The sequence below is a fragment of the Geotrypetes seraphini genome, chromosome 9 (genome assembly GCF_902459505.1).
Source record: "Geotrypetes seraphini chromosome 9, aGeoSer1.1, whole genome shotgun sequence".
In the NCBI taxonomy this organism is placed as follows: Eukaryota; Metazoa; Chordata; class Amphibia; order Gymnophiona; family Dermophiidae; genus Geotrypetes; species Geotrypetes seraphini.
In genome coordinates, this window is record NC_047092.1 from 125,095,526 (window position 1) to 125,113,991 (window position 18,466).

General features: G+C 42.0%; 1 protein-coding gene across 6 annotated transcripts in view; it reads left to right on the forward strand.

Annotated features, from left to right (window-relative positions):
• Positions 1-18,466, forward strand: part of DGKD (diacylglycerol kinase delta) — a 327,255-nt gene that overhangs the window by 138,141 nt on the left and 170,648 nt on the right. For all 6 annotated transcript variants that reach the window (XM_033959775.1, XM_033959776.1, XM_033959777.1 and 3 more), the window contains 3 exons: positions 756-1,029; positions 13,039-13,197; positions 13,794-13,922. In XM_033959775.1, coding sequence (XP_033815666.1) covers positions 756-1,029; positions 13,039-13,197; positions 13,794-13,922 — 562 coding nt within the window. The remainder of the gene's footprint in view (positions 1-755; positions 1,030-13,038; positions 13,198-13,793; positions 13,923-18,466) is intronic.

Genomic DNA, 18,466 nt, shown 5'->3' on the forward strand with positions numbered 1-18,466 from the left:
TGTAATATAAATATTCTGCCAGACACCTGTCACTTGGATTGGCCACTGTTGAAAACAGGATATTGGGTTCAGTGGAACTTTGGACTGACTTTGTATGGTAGTTCTTGCATTTTAAAATTCATTTTTAAACCCCCATGTCCTAAAATAGGGTCCCATAGAGGAGTTGGCAGCATCAGTGATGAAAAAGCACAGTTTGTCGACTCTTCCTTTTATCTGGAGAATAATGTTCAGTTCATGAGGGAAAAAATACACATTTTTGGCAAGTGGTAGCAGCTTTGGTCTATCCTTCTCTTCTCTCTGCTGGCCATCAGCTGACTGAAGAGGCCAAAAATCTGCCAATACTCTGGATCACTCCAGTTGGGAGTTGCAGAATTCATACATCTGACAAGGCCCTCTTAAACATTTGGATCCTAAGCATTTATCTAGTTTACCCATACCTTAATCCTGCTCTAGTTCTCTATTTCAACAACTATTGGTCACTTATTCTTTATATATACGAGATATAGTCACAAAGCCTTGATAATACATGTTCTGACTGTAGGATGTCATGTTTGTAATGCACTCTTTCTCCTCATAATCTACTTGAAACAGCATAAAATCTGTTTTATTACTTAGGATCTAGCTAGGTACTTGAGACCTAGGTTGGCCACTACAAGATACTGGGCTTGATGGACCTTCAGTCTGTCTCAGTATAGCAATTTTATGTTCTTAGTTCTTGTCTGTATTCTGATTGTATGTGTTGATTTTCTGTGCAGTGCTCTCTTTTGAAGGAAAAGTTGGATTCCCTGTTGAAAACCTTGAATGATGAGTCTCAAGCTTCTTCTTGCCTACCAAACCCCCCTCCTACGATTGCTGAAGAGCAGGAAGATGGAGAGATCTCTAGCAGTACTTCTGATTCCACCAGTGTTCGATCCTCTGGCTCCACATGCACTGCCCGTCCTCAGATATTTCGGCCCCGTGAACAACTCATGTTGAGAGCCAACAGCCTAAAAAAAGCCATCAGGCAAATCATAGAGCATGCTGAAAAAGGTAGTATTTCTTATGTTTCTAATGCTGCTTGACCTTATTTGTTCCTGTGATGTGGGGGGAGGGGGAGGTCTCATACTGGTGAAGAACACATTTGGAGCTGTAAGGAAGAGGATGGGCTCTAAATAGGAAGGGAAAAGGGAGAAAATGATGGCCACATGACCGGAAGAGGGAATGGGAGGTAGGGGAAGTGAAGATGCTGGACGTGGGGTGGGTGAGTAGGAAAGGGATCTACGATACCATGACTGGCTTGTGTATATATGTTACCTCCATGTTTTCTACATTTCAAATACATCATAAATTTTTTGAACTGTACGATTTTATGGTATTTTATTTGGAATCAAGATTGCTGCTGAAAGGTTAGGAGGACATATAGGACTAAATTCTTCACTACCATAGGAGGACATATAGGACTAAATTCTTCACTACCATAGGAGGACATATAGGACTAAATTCTTCAATACCATAAATAAGACCTTTTACTTTTTGGATCCTTTTCCATCTTCTTGGATTAGGACTCCTCATTTAGAATTGATGCCCTACATCCTGTCTAATTAATTCCAGTGTCTCAATGGGGCAGGTTCATGGAAATCTGCAATAGTTAGATTCATCCTTAAAAAAAAATCACTTGACCCAACTAAACTGGCTCAATATCAAATCTGACTCAATATCAAATCTTTGTTATCTTTCAAAGATACTGGAGAAGGTTGTTTTTCTTCGACTTTCAACTTACATTGAACAAAAACTAGCATTATCCCAGGACAAGCAGGCAGCATATTCTCACATGTGGGTGACGTCATCCATGGAGCCCCGATGCGGACAGCTTTTCAAGCAAACTTGATTGAAGATTTCAAGTTTGCTAGTGCTGCACCACGCATGTGTGTGCCTTCCTGATCCACTAGAGGGCGCATCCCCTCCTCATGGTCTTCAGTTCTTAGTTTTCCGCGGAGCCAGAAAGCCCTGTCTCTCTTCTCTGCGTTCTTCTAAGTGCCTTTCTAGCACCGCGGCTTCTTTATTTTGTTAGGGAGTCGCTGTGCGGTTGTTGATTGATCGTGTATTTCTTTGTTTCAAAAAAAAAAAGAACTTTTTATTGTGTTTCTGCTGGTTCCGCCGGCAGGCCCTTCTTGGGCCTCAGCCATGCGCTTAGGCCTCATTTGACTGCAGCTGTATTTTCTTCTTCCCTGGCCTCTCTCTGGGCTCACCTCGTGTGAGAAGGATGGCCGGGACCCTTTTTCCTTCGTTGGAATCGGACTGAGTAGCTTTGATCCCCGGTAAGTCTTCTTTCTTTCTTTCTGTTCTTCTAGTTGCGTTACCTCGGTAATGCCACCGGCTGAGTCTCAGGCATTCCAGGCATCGAGTGCAGTCGTGCCCGCCAATACGAGACCTTTGAAGCGTGCCTGGGGCTTCGTGCCTCGACGTCGACTCCGGCTTTGTGCCTCGACGTCATTTGAGGCTTTGTGCCTCGACGTCGACTGAGGCTTTGTGCCTCGACGTCGACTGAGGCTTTGTGCCTCGACGTCGACTGAGGCTTTGTGCCTCGACGTCAACTGCGGCTTGGGGCCTCGACGTCGACTGCGGCTTGGGGCCTCGACGTCGACTGCGGCTTGGTGCCTCACTGCCGCTTGAGGCCTTGTGCCTTGACGTAGGATGCGGCTTGGTGCCTTGACGTCGTCTAAGGCTTTGTGCTTCGACTTTCTGTCTCGATGTCGACTGGGGCTTGGTGTCTCGATGTCGACGGATGCTTTGTACCTTCAACATCGGCTGCGGCTGTGTGCTCCGCGTCACTTGACGCTTGTGCTTCGACGTCGCCTGAGGCTTGTGCCTCGACGTCGACTGAGGCTGGGGGCCTCATTGTCGGCTGGAGCTCTATGCCTCGTCGTTGCCGAGGCTTCGTGTCTCGCCGTCGACTGGAGCTTTGTGACTTGACATCGCTTGGGGCTTTGTGCCCTTTGGTTGGCTGTGGCCTTGTGTCTCGATGTCGACTGTGGCTTAGTGCTGCAACGTCGCTGGGGGCTTTATACCTCGGCAGCGGCTGAGGCTTTGGGCCTCGGCGTCGACTGCGGGTTTGCGCCCCGTTATCGACGGGGGCTTAGTGCCTCGACGTCGTCTGGGGCTCTGTGCCTCGGCGTCTCCGGCTCCTGTTCGAAAGGGTTCCCCGCTTTCTCTTCGGTTCATTCCGGGCAACCGTGACGGAATCTTGTAGTACGGATTTTGGTTTCCTGGAGGAGACTCTCTCCCCGCTCCGGCTCTATTGCTCCTGCCATGCGTCCTCTCGCTTGGCGCAGAGTGTGGCTGAGGATCCGAACCTCCAGGATCGTCTCGCCACTTTTACTTGCGTGAGTTCTGCGCTTCTTGAGGCCTCTCTTGCGGTGGCCACTAACCGCCTCTCAGAACGCGACCGGTCCTTCGCCTATCGGGACGCCTTCAGCTGCATCCCGTCTGCCTTGGTGGTTTGAACTCCTTCTCTGGAGGTGCCCTCCGGATACCTTTCTTGTGTTATCTCGGCCTCCTTCGCAGCAGCCGCAATAGCTGCAGCAGCGCCGGGTTATGGTCCAGCCGCTGGCTTCGGCGACTCCTGGCCGTCTTTTTGACTATTCTCGCATAGCCTCCGGGCTGCTCTCCTTCTGGGGATTCCTCCCCTCCCTTCGGGAGGGGTGTCTCCGTGTCTACGCACCGGGAGTATAGCCTCGCTTCTGTCGGTTGGGCATTCCCATCCTCCCATCTGCGTCTGGTCCTGGCCCTTCGTGACCTGCACTAGTTTCTAGTCTGGGAGTGGTTCAGACTCTGCCCGCCCCAGTCTCGGGAGTCCGTCGGGGCGGACCTGGACCCAGTTTGTCTGCGCTCCTTATTGTCTCGGCCTCAGGGGGAGGCCCTTGTTTGTTTATGCCGGAAGGTGGCCCCTCTGTCCTCGGTCCGCCTCCGGTCTTTTCTGCCTCGGCAGGCCGCCTGTCTGCGCTTGAGTCAGCTGGTGTCTCCGCGGTCTTCGGCCTCGGACGAGCTGATGCTGATCCTTTTGGGATCATGGGTCTCCACGGTTCATGTCCCGATGTTCGCCTGGTTTCATCTTCGTGTTCCCCGCTGGACCCGAGCATCTCAGTGATGGCAGGATCGGGATCCCGCTTCCCAGCACATTGTGGTGCCTCACTCCTTGACACGCTTGTTTCGTTGGTGGGCCACCTCTTCGTATCCCCGCATCAGAAGGTTCTGCCGATGGACTCCTCGGCATAGGCTTAGGGGTGCACCTCGACGGCCTTCGGACTCAGGGTCTTTGGTCGGGTGCGGACCGTCGCAGCCGCATCAATCTGCTGGAGCTCCGGGCCATTTATAATGCCGTGGTGGATTTTCGTTATTGGTTGCAAGATTGCGGGGTCCTGGTGCGTCCCGACATCCCGGTGGCGATGTATTCTGTGACCAAGCCAGGGTGTACAGGTTCCCTGTTACTTTGCAGGGAAGCCCTTCGTCATTGGCAGGGGGCGTTACACCACTACTTCTTTCTTCGGGCGGTGTATTTCCGGGGCGAGCAGCATTGTCTGGTGGACACGTTGAGTCGCCCTTCTCGGCCGCATGAATGGTCGCTCCATTCTCAGACTCTGCGGCATGTGGCTGTTCGGTGGGAAACCGAACAGGTAGTTCTGTTCGCTTCGCCCCTCACTCACTGGTTGCCTCGATATTGCTCGAGGATGTTCTCCTGGGTTCGCATCGAGGTGGATGCTTTCCTTCTCGATTGGATGGGCAGGTTCCTCTATGCGTTCCCTCCCTTTACTCTGATTCTCAGATCTTTGATGCACCTCCTGTCGGGCTGCGCCACCATGCTCTTGCTGGCTCCTCTGTGGCCCTGACAGCTGTGGTTCTCCCTGCTCCTTCAGCGTGTCAGGGAGCCTCTGCTTCTACCTATGTTCCCTTCTCTGCTGTCTCAGTGTTGAGGTTTCTGTTGCCTCCCAATCTGCAGTCTCTACACTTATCAGCTTGGTTCCTCGCAAAGTGCCTCCCTCCTTCTGTTTCTCTCAGTCGGTGGGGATATTCTCGAGGCTTCTCGTATGGACTCCACTCGGCAATGCTTTTCCCAGAAATGCTCCTGATTTGCTGCGTGGTGTGCTGAGCACTGCATGGATCCACTCTCTGCCTCCTTGCCTTCAGTGCTGGATTATCTGTTCCGCTTGTCTCGGTCTGGTCTCAAATCGACATCTATCCGAGTCCACCTCTGTGCGATTGCTGCCTTTCTGCCTTTCCTCGGCCGCTGGATGGGAAGCTGCTCTCCGTCCATCCGACGGTTTCCCGCTTTCTGAAGGGTCTCTTCAATGTTCATCCTCCGCTCAAGCCCCCTCCGGTGGTTTGGGATCTTAGGGTGGTCCTGGCTCAATTGGTGAAACCTCCGTTTGAACCCATTGATAACGCTCTTTTGATCTGTTTCACCTGGTGGGTGGTATTCCTGGTTGGCATCTGTTCCTAGAGTCCGTGAGCTGCAACCTCTGGTTACGGACCCGTCTTCTGCTGTATTTTATCAGGACACAGTGGTCCTGCGTACTCATTCCAAGTTCTTGCCCAAGAAGGTTTCGGACTTTCATCTCAATCGTTCTATTGTTCTTCCGGTCTTTTTCCGAAGCCCCACTCTCATCCTGGCGTGGTGGCGCTTCATACGATTGACTGTAAGAGGGCGTTGGCTTTTTATCTTCAACGCACTCAGTCTCATCGGACGGTTCCTCAATTGTTTTTGTCCTTCGACCCTACTCGGGTGGGACGTCTTGTTTCCCAGCGCACCTCGTCCAACTGGTTGGCTGCTGGTATTTCCTTTTGCTACGCTCAGGCTGGTCTCGCGCTGCATGGTCGAGTCCCGGGACATAGAGTCCGAGCGATGGCGGCTTCTGTAGCTTTCCTCAGGTCAACGCCTATCGAGGAGATTTGCAAGGCTGCCACTTGGTCTTCGATTCATTCTTTCACCTCCCACTACTGTCTGGATACTCTGTCCAGGAGCGACGGCCGGTTTGGCCAGTTAGTTTTGCGTAATCTGTTTTCTTGAATTGCCAACTTCCCTCCGTCCCTTTTTGGTTAGCTTGGAGGTCACCCACATGTGAGAATATGCTGCCTGCTTGTCCTGGGATAAAGCACAGTTACTTACCGTAACAGGTGTTATCCAGGGACAGCAGGCAGATATTCTCACAACCCGCCCGCCTCCCCAAGGTTGGCTTCTTTGCTAGCTATCTAAACTGAAGACCATGAGGAGGGGATGCGCCCTCTAGTGGATCAGGAAGGCACACACATGCGTGGTGCAGCACTAGCAAACTTGAAATCTTCAATCAAGTTTGCTTGAAAAGCTGTCCGCATCGTGGCTCCGTGGATGACGTCACCCACATGTGAGAATATCTGCCTGCTGTCCCTGGATAACACCTGTTACGGTAAGTAACTGTGCTTTACATTTTGACCCAGCAAGGTGAGGGGGAAAGAGCATCTAGATCATCCCCCCTCACCACACCAGATGTTCTCTGCCACCGGAACATCTTAGAGTTCTTGCAGAATGGCCTGGACAGGGGACTGGCTTGGTCTTCTCTCCGGGTTCAGCTTGTGGCCTTGTCAGCCTTTCGTGGGTTGTTGAAAGGTCAGCGTTTGACTGCCATCCCTGATGTGATTCGCTTCTTGCAGGTGGCCAAATTGCTCAAGCCTCCCGTGTGGCCCTCTGTTCCTTCTTGGGATCTGAATCTTTTTCTGTCAGCTCTAGTGCATCCTCCTTTGGAACCATTGGACGACTGCTCTTTGAAGGACCTTACTATTAAAGCAGTCTTCTTGGTGGCCATTACTTCAGCTAGATATGTTTCTGAGCTGCAGGCTCAGAATTTCTCTGTAGGGCTCCCTTCTTGGGAGTTTTTTAAGGAGCAGGTTGTCTGGAGGCCTGTTCTTCCTTTCTGCCAAAGTTAGTTTATTTTTTTCATGCCAATCAGGCAGTGGTCCTCCCGGTGTTGGGTAGCCGGGAGGGTTCTTCCAAGCAGAGACAGTTGCGCAAGTTAGATGTCAGTTGGGTCCTTTGCTCTTATGTGCAGAGGACCCAGGAGATCAGGAAATCAGATCATCTTTTTGTCCTTCTAGCGGGTCCTCGTAAGGGGCTTCTAAGGCTACTATTGCGCACTGGATCAAGGAGACTGTTGCTTCCGCTTATCTTCGGAAGAAGAAGCCTGTTCCAGAATTTCTCACGGCTCATTCCACTAGGGGTCAGGCAGCTTCTTGGGCTGAATCTTCTCTAGTGCCTCCAGAGGATATTTGCAAGGCTGCAGTTTGGTCTTCTCTGCATTCCTTTGTCAGACACTACCGTGTGGATGTTCAAGCACATTGGGATGTGGTATTTGGTGAACGTGTTCTGGTATCAGCCCTTTGGGGGTCCCACCCTTGATGTGTACTGCTTTGGTACGTCCCATCCGTAAAGGAACTATACTGGTCTACCAGGCGATACAGAAGGAGAAATTAGGTTCTTACCTGCTAATTTTCTCTCTGTTAGCCTGTAGACCGGCATAGTTCCACACCCTATCTGTCTTTGTTCGGTGATTGCGGGGTTTTTGCTTGCGTCCAGATTTTGCTTTTTCTGCCGGTTCTAATATTTTTCTAGGGCCAGTGAGAATTTAAGAACAGCAGCGATGGCTCAGCTTGCTTAGCTGGTGAGCTGTGGGGATGTTTTATTTTCCAGGATACAGTTCTATAACATGTTCCAACAGTTGTTTGCAGATGTTTGTTGGTTTTACACTCCTGTGTGGAGTGTATTTTCCTGTTTTCAGTTAATTTGCTTGGCTATTTGGCAGACTGGATTAGTAGAGGAGAAGCTATACTGATATACAAGTTTAATCTCAGTCTCCACCTGCTGGTAGCAGTGAGGTATAATACCCATCCGTAAAGGAAATACAAGGTATACCTCATTCAGATAGAGAATACAAAATATCAGCTTATGCTGATGATTTATTATTATATTTGAGGAATCCAGAATCCACCATTCCACAATTGCTTGAACTAATTGATAAATTCGGAAAGTTTTCAGGGTATAAGATAAATTGGAATAAATCAGAAATACTTCCATTAAATGTACACTGTACAAAAGGTTTATTTAATACATTCTCTTTTGTTTGGAAGGAGGATACTATTAAATATCTTGGAATTTGGATTTCAAAAGATTTAGAAGACACAATGAAAATTAATGAAAAATGTTTATTACAAAAAGTGACAGAGATGTGTGAACAATGGAATCCTTTACATTTATCTTGGTGGGGAAGAGTACAAACAGTTAAAATGATGATCTTACCTGTAGTTTGTTACCAAATGGGAATGATACCAGTTTTCTTTCAAGAATCTTTTTATACAAAGTTAAATAAGGTATTGACAAAATTTATTTGGCTTGGGAAAAATCCCAGAATTGCTTTAGTGACATTACAAAGACCAATTGCGGAGGGAGGGGTAAATTTTCCCAACTTCTATAGGTATCATCAAGCCTATATTTTACGTCAAGGTATGTATTGGATCCTCCCAGAGCCCACTGATAATATTCCAGATTGGTTCTGGCTTGAATTGAGACTCATGTTTCCTTTACGTCTCAGTCATGTAGTTAGTATCAAAATGCCAAGGCTATACAAAGAACATAAAATATTCATGGATACATGGAAAACTTTAAGATATATAAGTAATCTAACTCCTATTCCAATTAGTAAATCAACAACTCAAACGATTTGGTTAAACCCCAAGATCAAAATAGGCGGTTTCAAAATAATCTGGAAAAACTGGATGACAGCAGGTATTCGTATTTTAGATGATATAATAAAAAATGGAAAGATGCTGGAGTTTTCACAATTGCAACATAAATTTGATCTTAAAAAAACACAATATTTTAAATGGTTGCAATTGAAGCAATCCATTCAGGTAGGGTTCCCTGAATGGAAAAATCTTACTAATTATCACAGTTTGGAATTCCTGTGTTTCCAGATTAATTCAACAGGTCATGAAGCTGCACAGTGGTATAAATTAATATCCGGTTATATAAATAAAAAACCAAAAAAATGGTCTTAGAGACATTTGGAGCATTGAGATAAAGCACCAAATTAGTGCATCTCAATGGCCACGACTTTGGTCTTGGAGGCTAAAATGTACGGTATCAGCATCTATGAGACAAACTTGGTTTTTTCTTTTACATAGAGCTTTCTGGACCCCTGTTCGATTACAAAAAATAGATAGCTCTAGGTCAAATAGATGCTGGCATTGTCATGTTGAAATTGGGACATTAGATCATCTTTTATTCTATTGTCCATTCATCTTAACATTCTGGAAATCAATCTGGCCCCAAATAAATAGGATGTTAGAAAATCCGGTAGCCTTGACATATGATACCATATTATTTGGAACAACTATGAGAGCAAGAAGTCAAATATCATCAAGTAATAACAAACTTCTTTTTATTTTAACTGGAATAGCAATACAACAAATCACATTCAATTGGAAAAAACATGACAGATTAAATTATACATTCTGGTGGAATTCTGTATGTCATATATACAAAATGGAGCTCACTATAGCAACACAAAAAGGACATATAGATAAATTTCAAAAAATATGGAGACCATTAACTGAATATTGTAAAGAATGATTAATTTTCCCATGTATAGAATTTGATTAGAAGAAAAAGGGATCATATCTCTAAATATTATATAATATATTAATACTTGATTTATAATATGAAATATGGAAAGAATAGCATTTAAAAATTTTATTCATGTATTACTGAATAGAAGGGAGGGGGGAGGGGATGGGATATTATTATATTAACTAAGAATTATATAAATTTAGTTTTCTGAAATATTAGTATGAATTTATATTGTTGAAGTAACATATGAAAATGAATAAAGATTTCTCATTCAGTATTGATAGGGAGGGAGGGAGGGGAAATTATTATATTCAATAATAATTATATTAATTTAAATTTCTTACATAATATTATAACTTTATAAAATATTGATTTTCTAAAGAAATTTTAAATTTGATATTAATCTGTAAGTTAATCAAGTGTGATTATTCAAGTTTATAATGAATTTATTTAAAACACTTGTTGTAACATAAGAAAATGAATAAAGATTTATAAAACAAAAATACCCATCCGTAAAGGAACTATTCCGGTCTACAGGCTAACAAAGAAAATTAGCAGGTAAGAACCTAATTTCTCCTTTTCTCGTGGGCCAAATTTGTTTACCCTGCGGGCCAAATTTGACACCCCTGGCTTAGAGGGAACAATATCTGCTGGAGCTTGGCAATTCTCAATTCATGAGTCTGTCTTTTTTTCATGTCTCACTGCCTCTTGGTTTTTCTAAGGTCAGTTACAGATTCAGAGTAAAGCTAGTAAATGTAGTAGCTTAAAGTAATGATTGTTGTTTCAAGGGCTATTTATTTCTATTTGAAACATATTTTTTTTCCTTGAAAATTTGAATAAATTAAGTTTTTAAAATATGAGAAAACAATATTAAAGAAAATTTATGTGGTCGTTATCAAGTGCTGACCAAATTGGCACTTGAAAATCAAAGTATACATGATCACCTCTGGGGAAAAGGTGACTTAAAGTCTCCAGAAACAAAAAAAATGAGGTTTTATAATAATAATAATAACTTTATTTTTGTATACCGCATTACCATGGAAGTTCTATGTGGTTAACAGATGAAGAGACTGTACATTACAGCGAAGTTACACTTTTTTTATTTTTTTATTTTTTGGCATAGCTACATTTACATTTTCGGCAATGCTACATTTACGGTGAAGTTATTTTTCAGGTTGGTTACTATTGCAGAGAAGTTACATTTGTTGTAAGTTGCATATATATAGCAGAGTTCATACAGTAGTGTTACATACGGCGGTGATATATACTGCGGAGTTCGATAAAGCCGAGCAGAGGCATTAAGTAAGGGAGGTAACGAAGAAGGGGTGATTAGTTGGATAGGGTGATCCATTTTGTTAAGCCATTTGGTGGCTGACAGGATTGGAGGAGTCGAAAGTCTGAAGTAAGTCAAGGTCCGAGGAGAAGGCAAGGAAGAGGGGGGAGAAGTTAGAGGAATTTATCAAAAAGGTAGGTTTTGATTGATTTCCTGAACATTTGGTAGGGGTGGGAATTGGAGATGAGTGCTGTGAGGCATTTGTTCCATTTGCCCGCTTGGAATGCAAGGGATCTGTCGAGAAATTTATTGTAGAGGCAGCCTTTCTGTTAGAACAATTTGAAATACAACAGTCCAAACCAATCCTTTTATGTGAAAAAATATATATAAGTTATAGAAGATCAAACCTGTAACTTATTTCATACTGCTTATGGAAATACTGCTTATTTCATACTGCTTATACATAGCTTGAAAAATTGGCCATTTTCAACATTTTGTATCTGAGACATTTGTCATTTTTATCAAACACCTCAGGATGGCAAAAGGGTCTTCAAAGCTTATAAATGTACATAATAATTGTAAATGTCCAGCTTTGGCTTATCTAATTGCCTCCTTATACAAGTGTAGCTTATTAGCTTACTGCTGTGTTGCTTACTGTCACTTTTCAAAAATAGACTAAACAGCACATATTTTCTTTTTTACTTATCCTTTTAATGTAGTGTCTCTAGCATAGGATGGATTTGGAGAAGGCCAGAGACGGGGTTAGAAGTTATTCAGATAGCAGGTGATGTTCAACTGTGAACACAGAAATAGCAGTAATAACTTTTTACAGATAGCTTATTCATATAAAGTCATTCAGGCTTGAACATGTATAGCTTGGCTTTCAATCCACATAAAGTTATACAGATTGAAGGGCATTTTTGATAGGACGTCTAAGTCTGAGGTTGGTTGTTTTAGACAAGACATCCACAAACCCAGCAGAATAAAGTCCATTTTCAAAAATGCCAGACATCTATCTTTTATTTTTGAAAATGACCTCTGTATAAGTTTTGGTCCTTAGGCCAGTTTTTGGCCAGTTTCAAAAATAAACATGTCCAGCATAAAAGCAAGTTTTTTAGACGTACCCAACTACCTTGTCTGATGGCAGTAGAGATCAGTTGAGCTGGCTTCGGAGATTCCTGCCGGCTCAACTGGTAGAAATGCCCCTGCTAGAATTAGCTGAGCCATGGAGCCCTCCCCCTGACATTCTGCTGACACCCCCGGACCTTCCTGCATCTCCCAACATTGAGGACCCCGCAACAATGTTGGGGGATGTCGAGGAGGGGTGTGTGTGTCCAGAAATGTTGGAGAATGTGAGGGGATACGGCGGAGGGTCCGGCGATGTTGGGGGATGTCAGGGAGGGAGGGGTGTAGGGCTCTCCAGTTCAGCTGATCCTGGCAGGGGGAATCCCCATCAGCTGAGCTGGCAGGAATCCATATCAGCTGAGCCGACAGGAATCCCTGAAACTGGATCAGCTGATGGGGATTTCTCTGCCGCGATCAGCTGATGGCAAGCTCTTAATGTATTGTATTCTCCCCTCCCAAATATCTCTGGGTGGTGGGAGGGTGTCGTGACCAGTGGGGGAGTAAGGGGGGGGGGTCATGCCTTAAAATTTCCTGTGGTCATCTTGTCAGTTTGGTCACCTTTAGTCTAAGTCCCTTCATGTAAGTTCTGCCTAGGATGTCCTGGAAAAGCTTTGATTTTTGTTTCAGGATGCCCAGGTAGAAGCCCACCTGATTCTCGCCCATAACACACCTCCCAAAATGCCCTTTTGAGTTCTGGATGCACAGAAGCTTAAGTGCTGCTGAACATCCAGAAAGTTTGTTTTGATTATCGGCACTTGGACGTCCCTGCTATTAAGACATCCAAGTGCCGACTTAGGCAGGTTTTTGGACGTTTTAAAGTTTTGATTATGCCCCTCATTATCTTCATAATTTTAAGCATTGGTTGTTCCCCTGAAAGTTTTTCCTGGTTTAAAATTTGCTTATGCCCTTCTATATCGCTAATTAATTTTATCATTGCATGCTGAACTCTTCTGGACTTCTGATTGGTCACTTATTACTTTCCTACTGTTTTATCTGTCTCAATGTCCAGCTGTTGATGAGCAGAATGCGCAAACACAAGAACAAGATGACTTCATCCTAACGTTGTCCCCTGAGGGCCAAACAGAGTTGAAGCATGAGGAGAAGTCCTCTGTGGCATCATCGCATAGTGGAAACTGCTCAATTTCCAAAGGGAGAAGTTGTCGGAAAGGTACAGAACCAGGGTGTCCCAGAATGCCCTGTGACCAGAAATAGTTGGCATTTCTCGTTGCTTTTCTCTGTAAATGCATGGGACTTCTTTATTCTCTTACATGGATTCATTATTCCTCCCACAGTTGTCTTCTGTGGAATGAACTTTGAATGCAGGCCACATTCCTTTACAGTTAAAGCCAAATCTTTAGTCCCTATGGCATTCCACTGTTACTACACCTGTGACACCCTTGTAGGTCTTTTTCTATGCATATATATAGCTCCTACTGGGTATTGTCTGTGTTTGAATTGCCCTAGTAGACCAATTTGATGTGTGCTTACAGTTCAACTTCCATACTTCTGTCCTTGGCTCTGTTACAGGTCTCTGGTCCTGTGCTACTGTCTCTTGTGCTTCTGGTGCCCCTGTCAGGCCACTATCTTTGTGTATCTCTTGCTCATGCCAAGCCTCTGATTCTGTCCCTTGGTGCTTCTACAAGGTTTTTTTGTTTGTTTGTTTGTTTTTTAATTATAGTGCTTCTGCCATGATCTACTCTCCTCAGCCTCTTGATGTTTCTCAGGGTTTTTCAGTCTCATTCTCTTTCCATTTGGATTTTCTAGTATCCAAGTCTCCATGTGAAAAGTTAATCACCAAAGGAAGCTTATCGCTGGGCAGTTCTGCATCACTTCCTTCCCAGACAGGAAACCGAGACATCCTACCAATGCTGAACACAAAGATTCTTTACCCAAGTAAGTTCCCTACCTTTCCCTCTCATACTCATATGTGCTTACATACCTTGTTCAGATGATTTTTCCAGGATAATCCTATGTTTTTGAGATGCTGTCATGCCCTGTAAAATTTATACACACAGAATACACACACTGTTTCCTGCTTGCATTCATTTTAGGCATTTGCGCTATTATCTATGGATCAGGATAATATAGACACATGGTAATAGCCACCTCCATAGGCTGACTGCCCAGACATGCTCTTGCTAGCTTATAGTCAATTCTGTAAGCTAATCACAAGTGAGTAACTGTTTCCCGCTCTGCAGTTGTCCCTCAATTCTTCCTTTTCTGTGCTTTGTTACGGATCTGTGTCTCATTGAAGGAAAGAGAAAACCCCACAATAATTAAGGACCAACCTTGTGTTGACCCAAAGGGCCTCTCTAAGGTACCGGTGGGCTTAAGCGCTGATGTTGCTGTCTCCCTATCACACCCAAAGGGTTCCTTGACAGTACTGAAGAGTCAGGGCACCTCTGTACAAACCCCTCAGGGGCCTTTAACACCGGCAGTGCAAAATGCTGTACAAAAGCTTCCCAAGCAGCATAAACTTTCTCCTTTGGCTGCTACGCTCCTGCCAAAATCAGCAAATGTGGTGCACCAATCACAGATGCCAGTAGTCTGTCTCCTCTAAATGTTCAAGAGACCCGACTCCTTCACTTTCTGTTCAGACTGAAATGTTGTCTCAGCCGCTGCAGAAAAATCTAAAAAAAGTGAGCAAAACAGCACTCCGGGTTCATTCAGATATATTATTGCAGCTGACTTTTCTAATATTACTGTTCCAGAAGCACAAACTAATCCTCTGATATAGTCCACTGTAGCTACACAAGATGCAGCTTCACTGCTTCTGTGATTGTTTCAAAAGATACATCAACAATTGTCACCATAGCCTTGCTTTTTACCATCCTATGCAAATCCAGTTCACCTTCCAATTCCACATACACCATCTCCAGCACTTTAAATGATACCTAAAAGTCCATTTGTTTCTTCTTATCAGTGGAACCTTTCTCCTTCAGATCCAATAGATGTATTTTCTTCTGAAGAAGAACAGTTAGAGCAATATGAAGGGAGGGGCGTGGCTTAGCGCGAGCACGGATGGAGGTGTGATCCTGAAGCTCCTCTCCATCGGGCAATGAAATAAAGAAAAAAATTTATTTTCCTTCAAAATAATTATATATAAATATATATACGGAAAGCTGAGTAAAAGATACAAAACAAAATCCTAAATAGCGATATTTGAAGAAGGGTATGTGCAGACAGGAGACGGAAAAACGGAAAGCCGTTTGAACTGACGGTTACATAGAACTGAATACAGTACCGAAGTATGTGTTTATATTCTGATCAAATATAACAAAAAAGCTGAGGGGAATCGGGAAAGTAGTCTGTGATTCCGGATGTTTGGAGAGGCTTGAAAGCAGCGCTGAGACGGAGAGACGAAAGTAAACTGAAAAAAAAAAAGGCTGAAGGGAATCGGTAAGCAGAGAGCTGTCAGTGTCGGCGTTTTCAATAGACTTTGAGATATATGTTAAATTGAGAAAAGTAAAGAATGAATATATTCTGAAAAAATATAACTAAAGAAAAAAAAAAAAAAAAGCCGAATTGCTATATTTAAAGCGGGATTGGTGCGGATGAGAGTTGGGAAGACATAGAACCGTTTGTGCTGACAGTTTATTGAAGTTTAAATGCAGCGCTGAAACCGCGTGATATACGTGATTGAACAGTTTGGCGAAATAGAGGAGAAAAGTTTATATTCTGAACAAATATTTACTGAAACATAAAAAGGAAGCTGTTAAAAGTCAGGAAAGTTGAGAACTGCCTGTATTTCAAATGATTTAAGAGACTTTACAGCTTAGCGCGAGCAGCAATACTGATACAGTTGAATGTGAAAAACCAAAAGGTGATCTGATCAAATATAGCCAAAAAAAAAAAAAATATAACCTGAATTGCGGCAGTTGAAGTGGGATAAGTGCTGACAATAAAAGGGAAGACAGAAAACCATTTGTGATTTTGGCGGTTTCATTGAAATTGAATGCAGTGTTGAAACTAGCAAATTACAAGTGAAAGATCAGTATTGATTGGAAAAAATATAAAAAAGGAATTTGTGTTCTGACCAATTATATTGAAAAAAAAAATTATTCTTTGATAAAAAAGGGGATTTAAAAAAAAATTGAGAGAGAGGAGGACTTACATTTCTCTTAAAAATTGGGTGCCTTAGCACTGAAGACAAATAAATGTCAGCTTACTAATAAAAAACAAATACTGAATTCAATATCAATTTCCTCTTGCAAAGCTGCGATTGGGCTTGTGAGAGAGGAGACACGAAAAAAATATTCAACGGAACTCTAAAAAACTGAAACAGCAAGATATTGAGGAATTTGAAAGACGCTGAGAAAAAACAGAAGAAAATTGCTTAAAGCTGATCAAAATAGAAAAAATAACTCTAATAAAGGGTTGCTCTCCTTAATCAGAGCTGCGATTGGGCTTGTAAGAGGAGAGGAAAAAGTTCCCCTACAACATTGAAAAAGTGAAAGTGAGAAAAGAATTTTCAAAATAACATAGGTAAAGGAAAAGAAAAGAACTTAAAAAGAAAAACTTTCTAATTCAAAGATATAACAAAATCTTGGAAGAAAAGAGATTAAAAACCTAAGAATACCAAATATAAAAGATTTAAATACAAGAAATAATAATAACCAAGGAAAAGTGAACAATAAAATGGCAAGTACCAGACAAAACAAAAATGAGACAGGTACATCTGCAAAAAGACAGAAACAAGAACAAATAACACCAAGTAAGATACCACTTCCTATCGAAGAATCAGACACATTAAGCAAAGCTGAAGTCATGGAAGAATTAAAACAAATCAAACAAATGCTGAAAGAAACTATTACTAATATGTCTGATATGAAAGAAGAAATTTTAAATATACATAGACAAATGGAAGTTAACAACAAAAGAACAACTGAATTAGAATCAAAAATGGAAATTATAGAATGTGAATCAAAAAGATGTAAAAACGACAACCTGGAATTAAACAAATTAAAAGATCAACTGGAGGATTACGAGAATAGAGGAAGAAGAAAGAACATCAAACTCTTTGGAATACAAGAAAATCTAGAGGGGAAAAATACTATCCTTTTCCTTGAAAATTTAATTCCAAAAATTCTACAATTAGACTTGAAACAAACAATTGAAATCGAAAGGGCACATAGAATCCCAATAAAAAATTCAGAAAATAAAAACAGACCAAGACCAATCATTTTCAAAATGTTGAGATACCAGCAAGCACTAGAGATACTAAATGCTGCAAAAAAAGATAAAAACTTAAACTATAAAGGATCAAGATTATGGTTTTTACCAGATTTCGCCAAAAACACAGCATCTAAAAGGAAAAGACTACTAGATATGAGACCACTACTCAAAGAAAAAGGATTTAAATATGGACTATACTATCCAGCGAAAATGAGAGTGTCATCTGGAGACAAGTCGTTATATTTTGAGGATCCCGAAAAACTAAAAGAGTTTCTATCTAAACCAGAACCTATGATATATTAACAAAATATATTAAAAAGGTTTTGAAGACTCTATGAAAAATTAGGAAATACAACATATCGAAATATTGAAGAAATGGAGGAAAACAATACAAAGAAAAGACAATAATAATTATATGAAAGAAAGAACAGAATATATGAAAATTATTAAATAATACACTGCATACAAGTTTAAAATAATTATATGTTGAAATCAAAACACTAAGGAAATACAAATTAACACATTGTTAAATGGAAAATGATACATTAATAAAATGTTATGGAAAATGATTAAATAAATATAAAAGATCAATATAGATAGATAGAAGGGAAATTTGTTTAAACAATTGAATATTGATTGCCTGGAATGGGGAGAATGTTAGGATTATATTTCCAATGTGTATCCTTAAGCAGCCAATATATTGGGTGGGAAAGGGAGGGATAAGAAGAATATTTATTAGAATAATTAAGGGAGATACATTAGGGTTTAATATGTGTGTCATGAAGAAAATTTTTTGGTTATTAAATATGAAAGAGGAGAGGAAGAATAAGATAATGAAAAGTATTAAAATATATAATGTCTTTTAAAATATATTCTATTAATGTCAATGGCCTGAATCATGTAATTAAAAGGGAAAAAATATTAACATATTTAAAAAAACAAAATGCAGATATTTACTGTCTGCAAGAGACCCATCTTAATATGAAGGAATCACAAAAATTATCAGGTGGATGGATAAAAGAATGTTTTTTTGCTCCAGCAGTGGGTAAAAAAGCAGGGGTTGCAATCCTTATAAATAAAAAATGTATGGCCAATATAAAGATAAAAAATTCAGATCCACATGGAAGATGGATACATATCGATATAAGTATGGGAAATGATACCCTGACGTTATTTAATATATATGCCCCTAATTCGAATCAATCAGAATTTTTCAAAAAGCTACAAAATATGTTATTACCACTGGCTGCCTCTAATTTAGT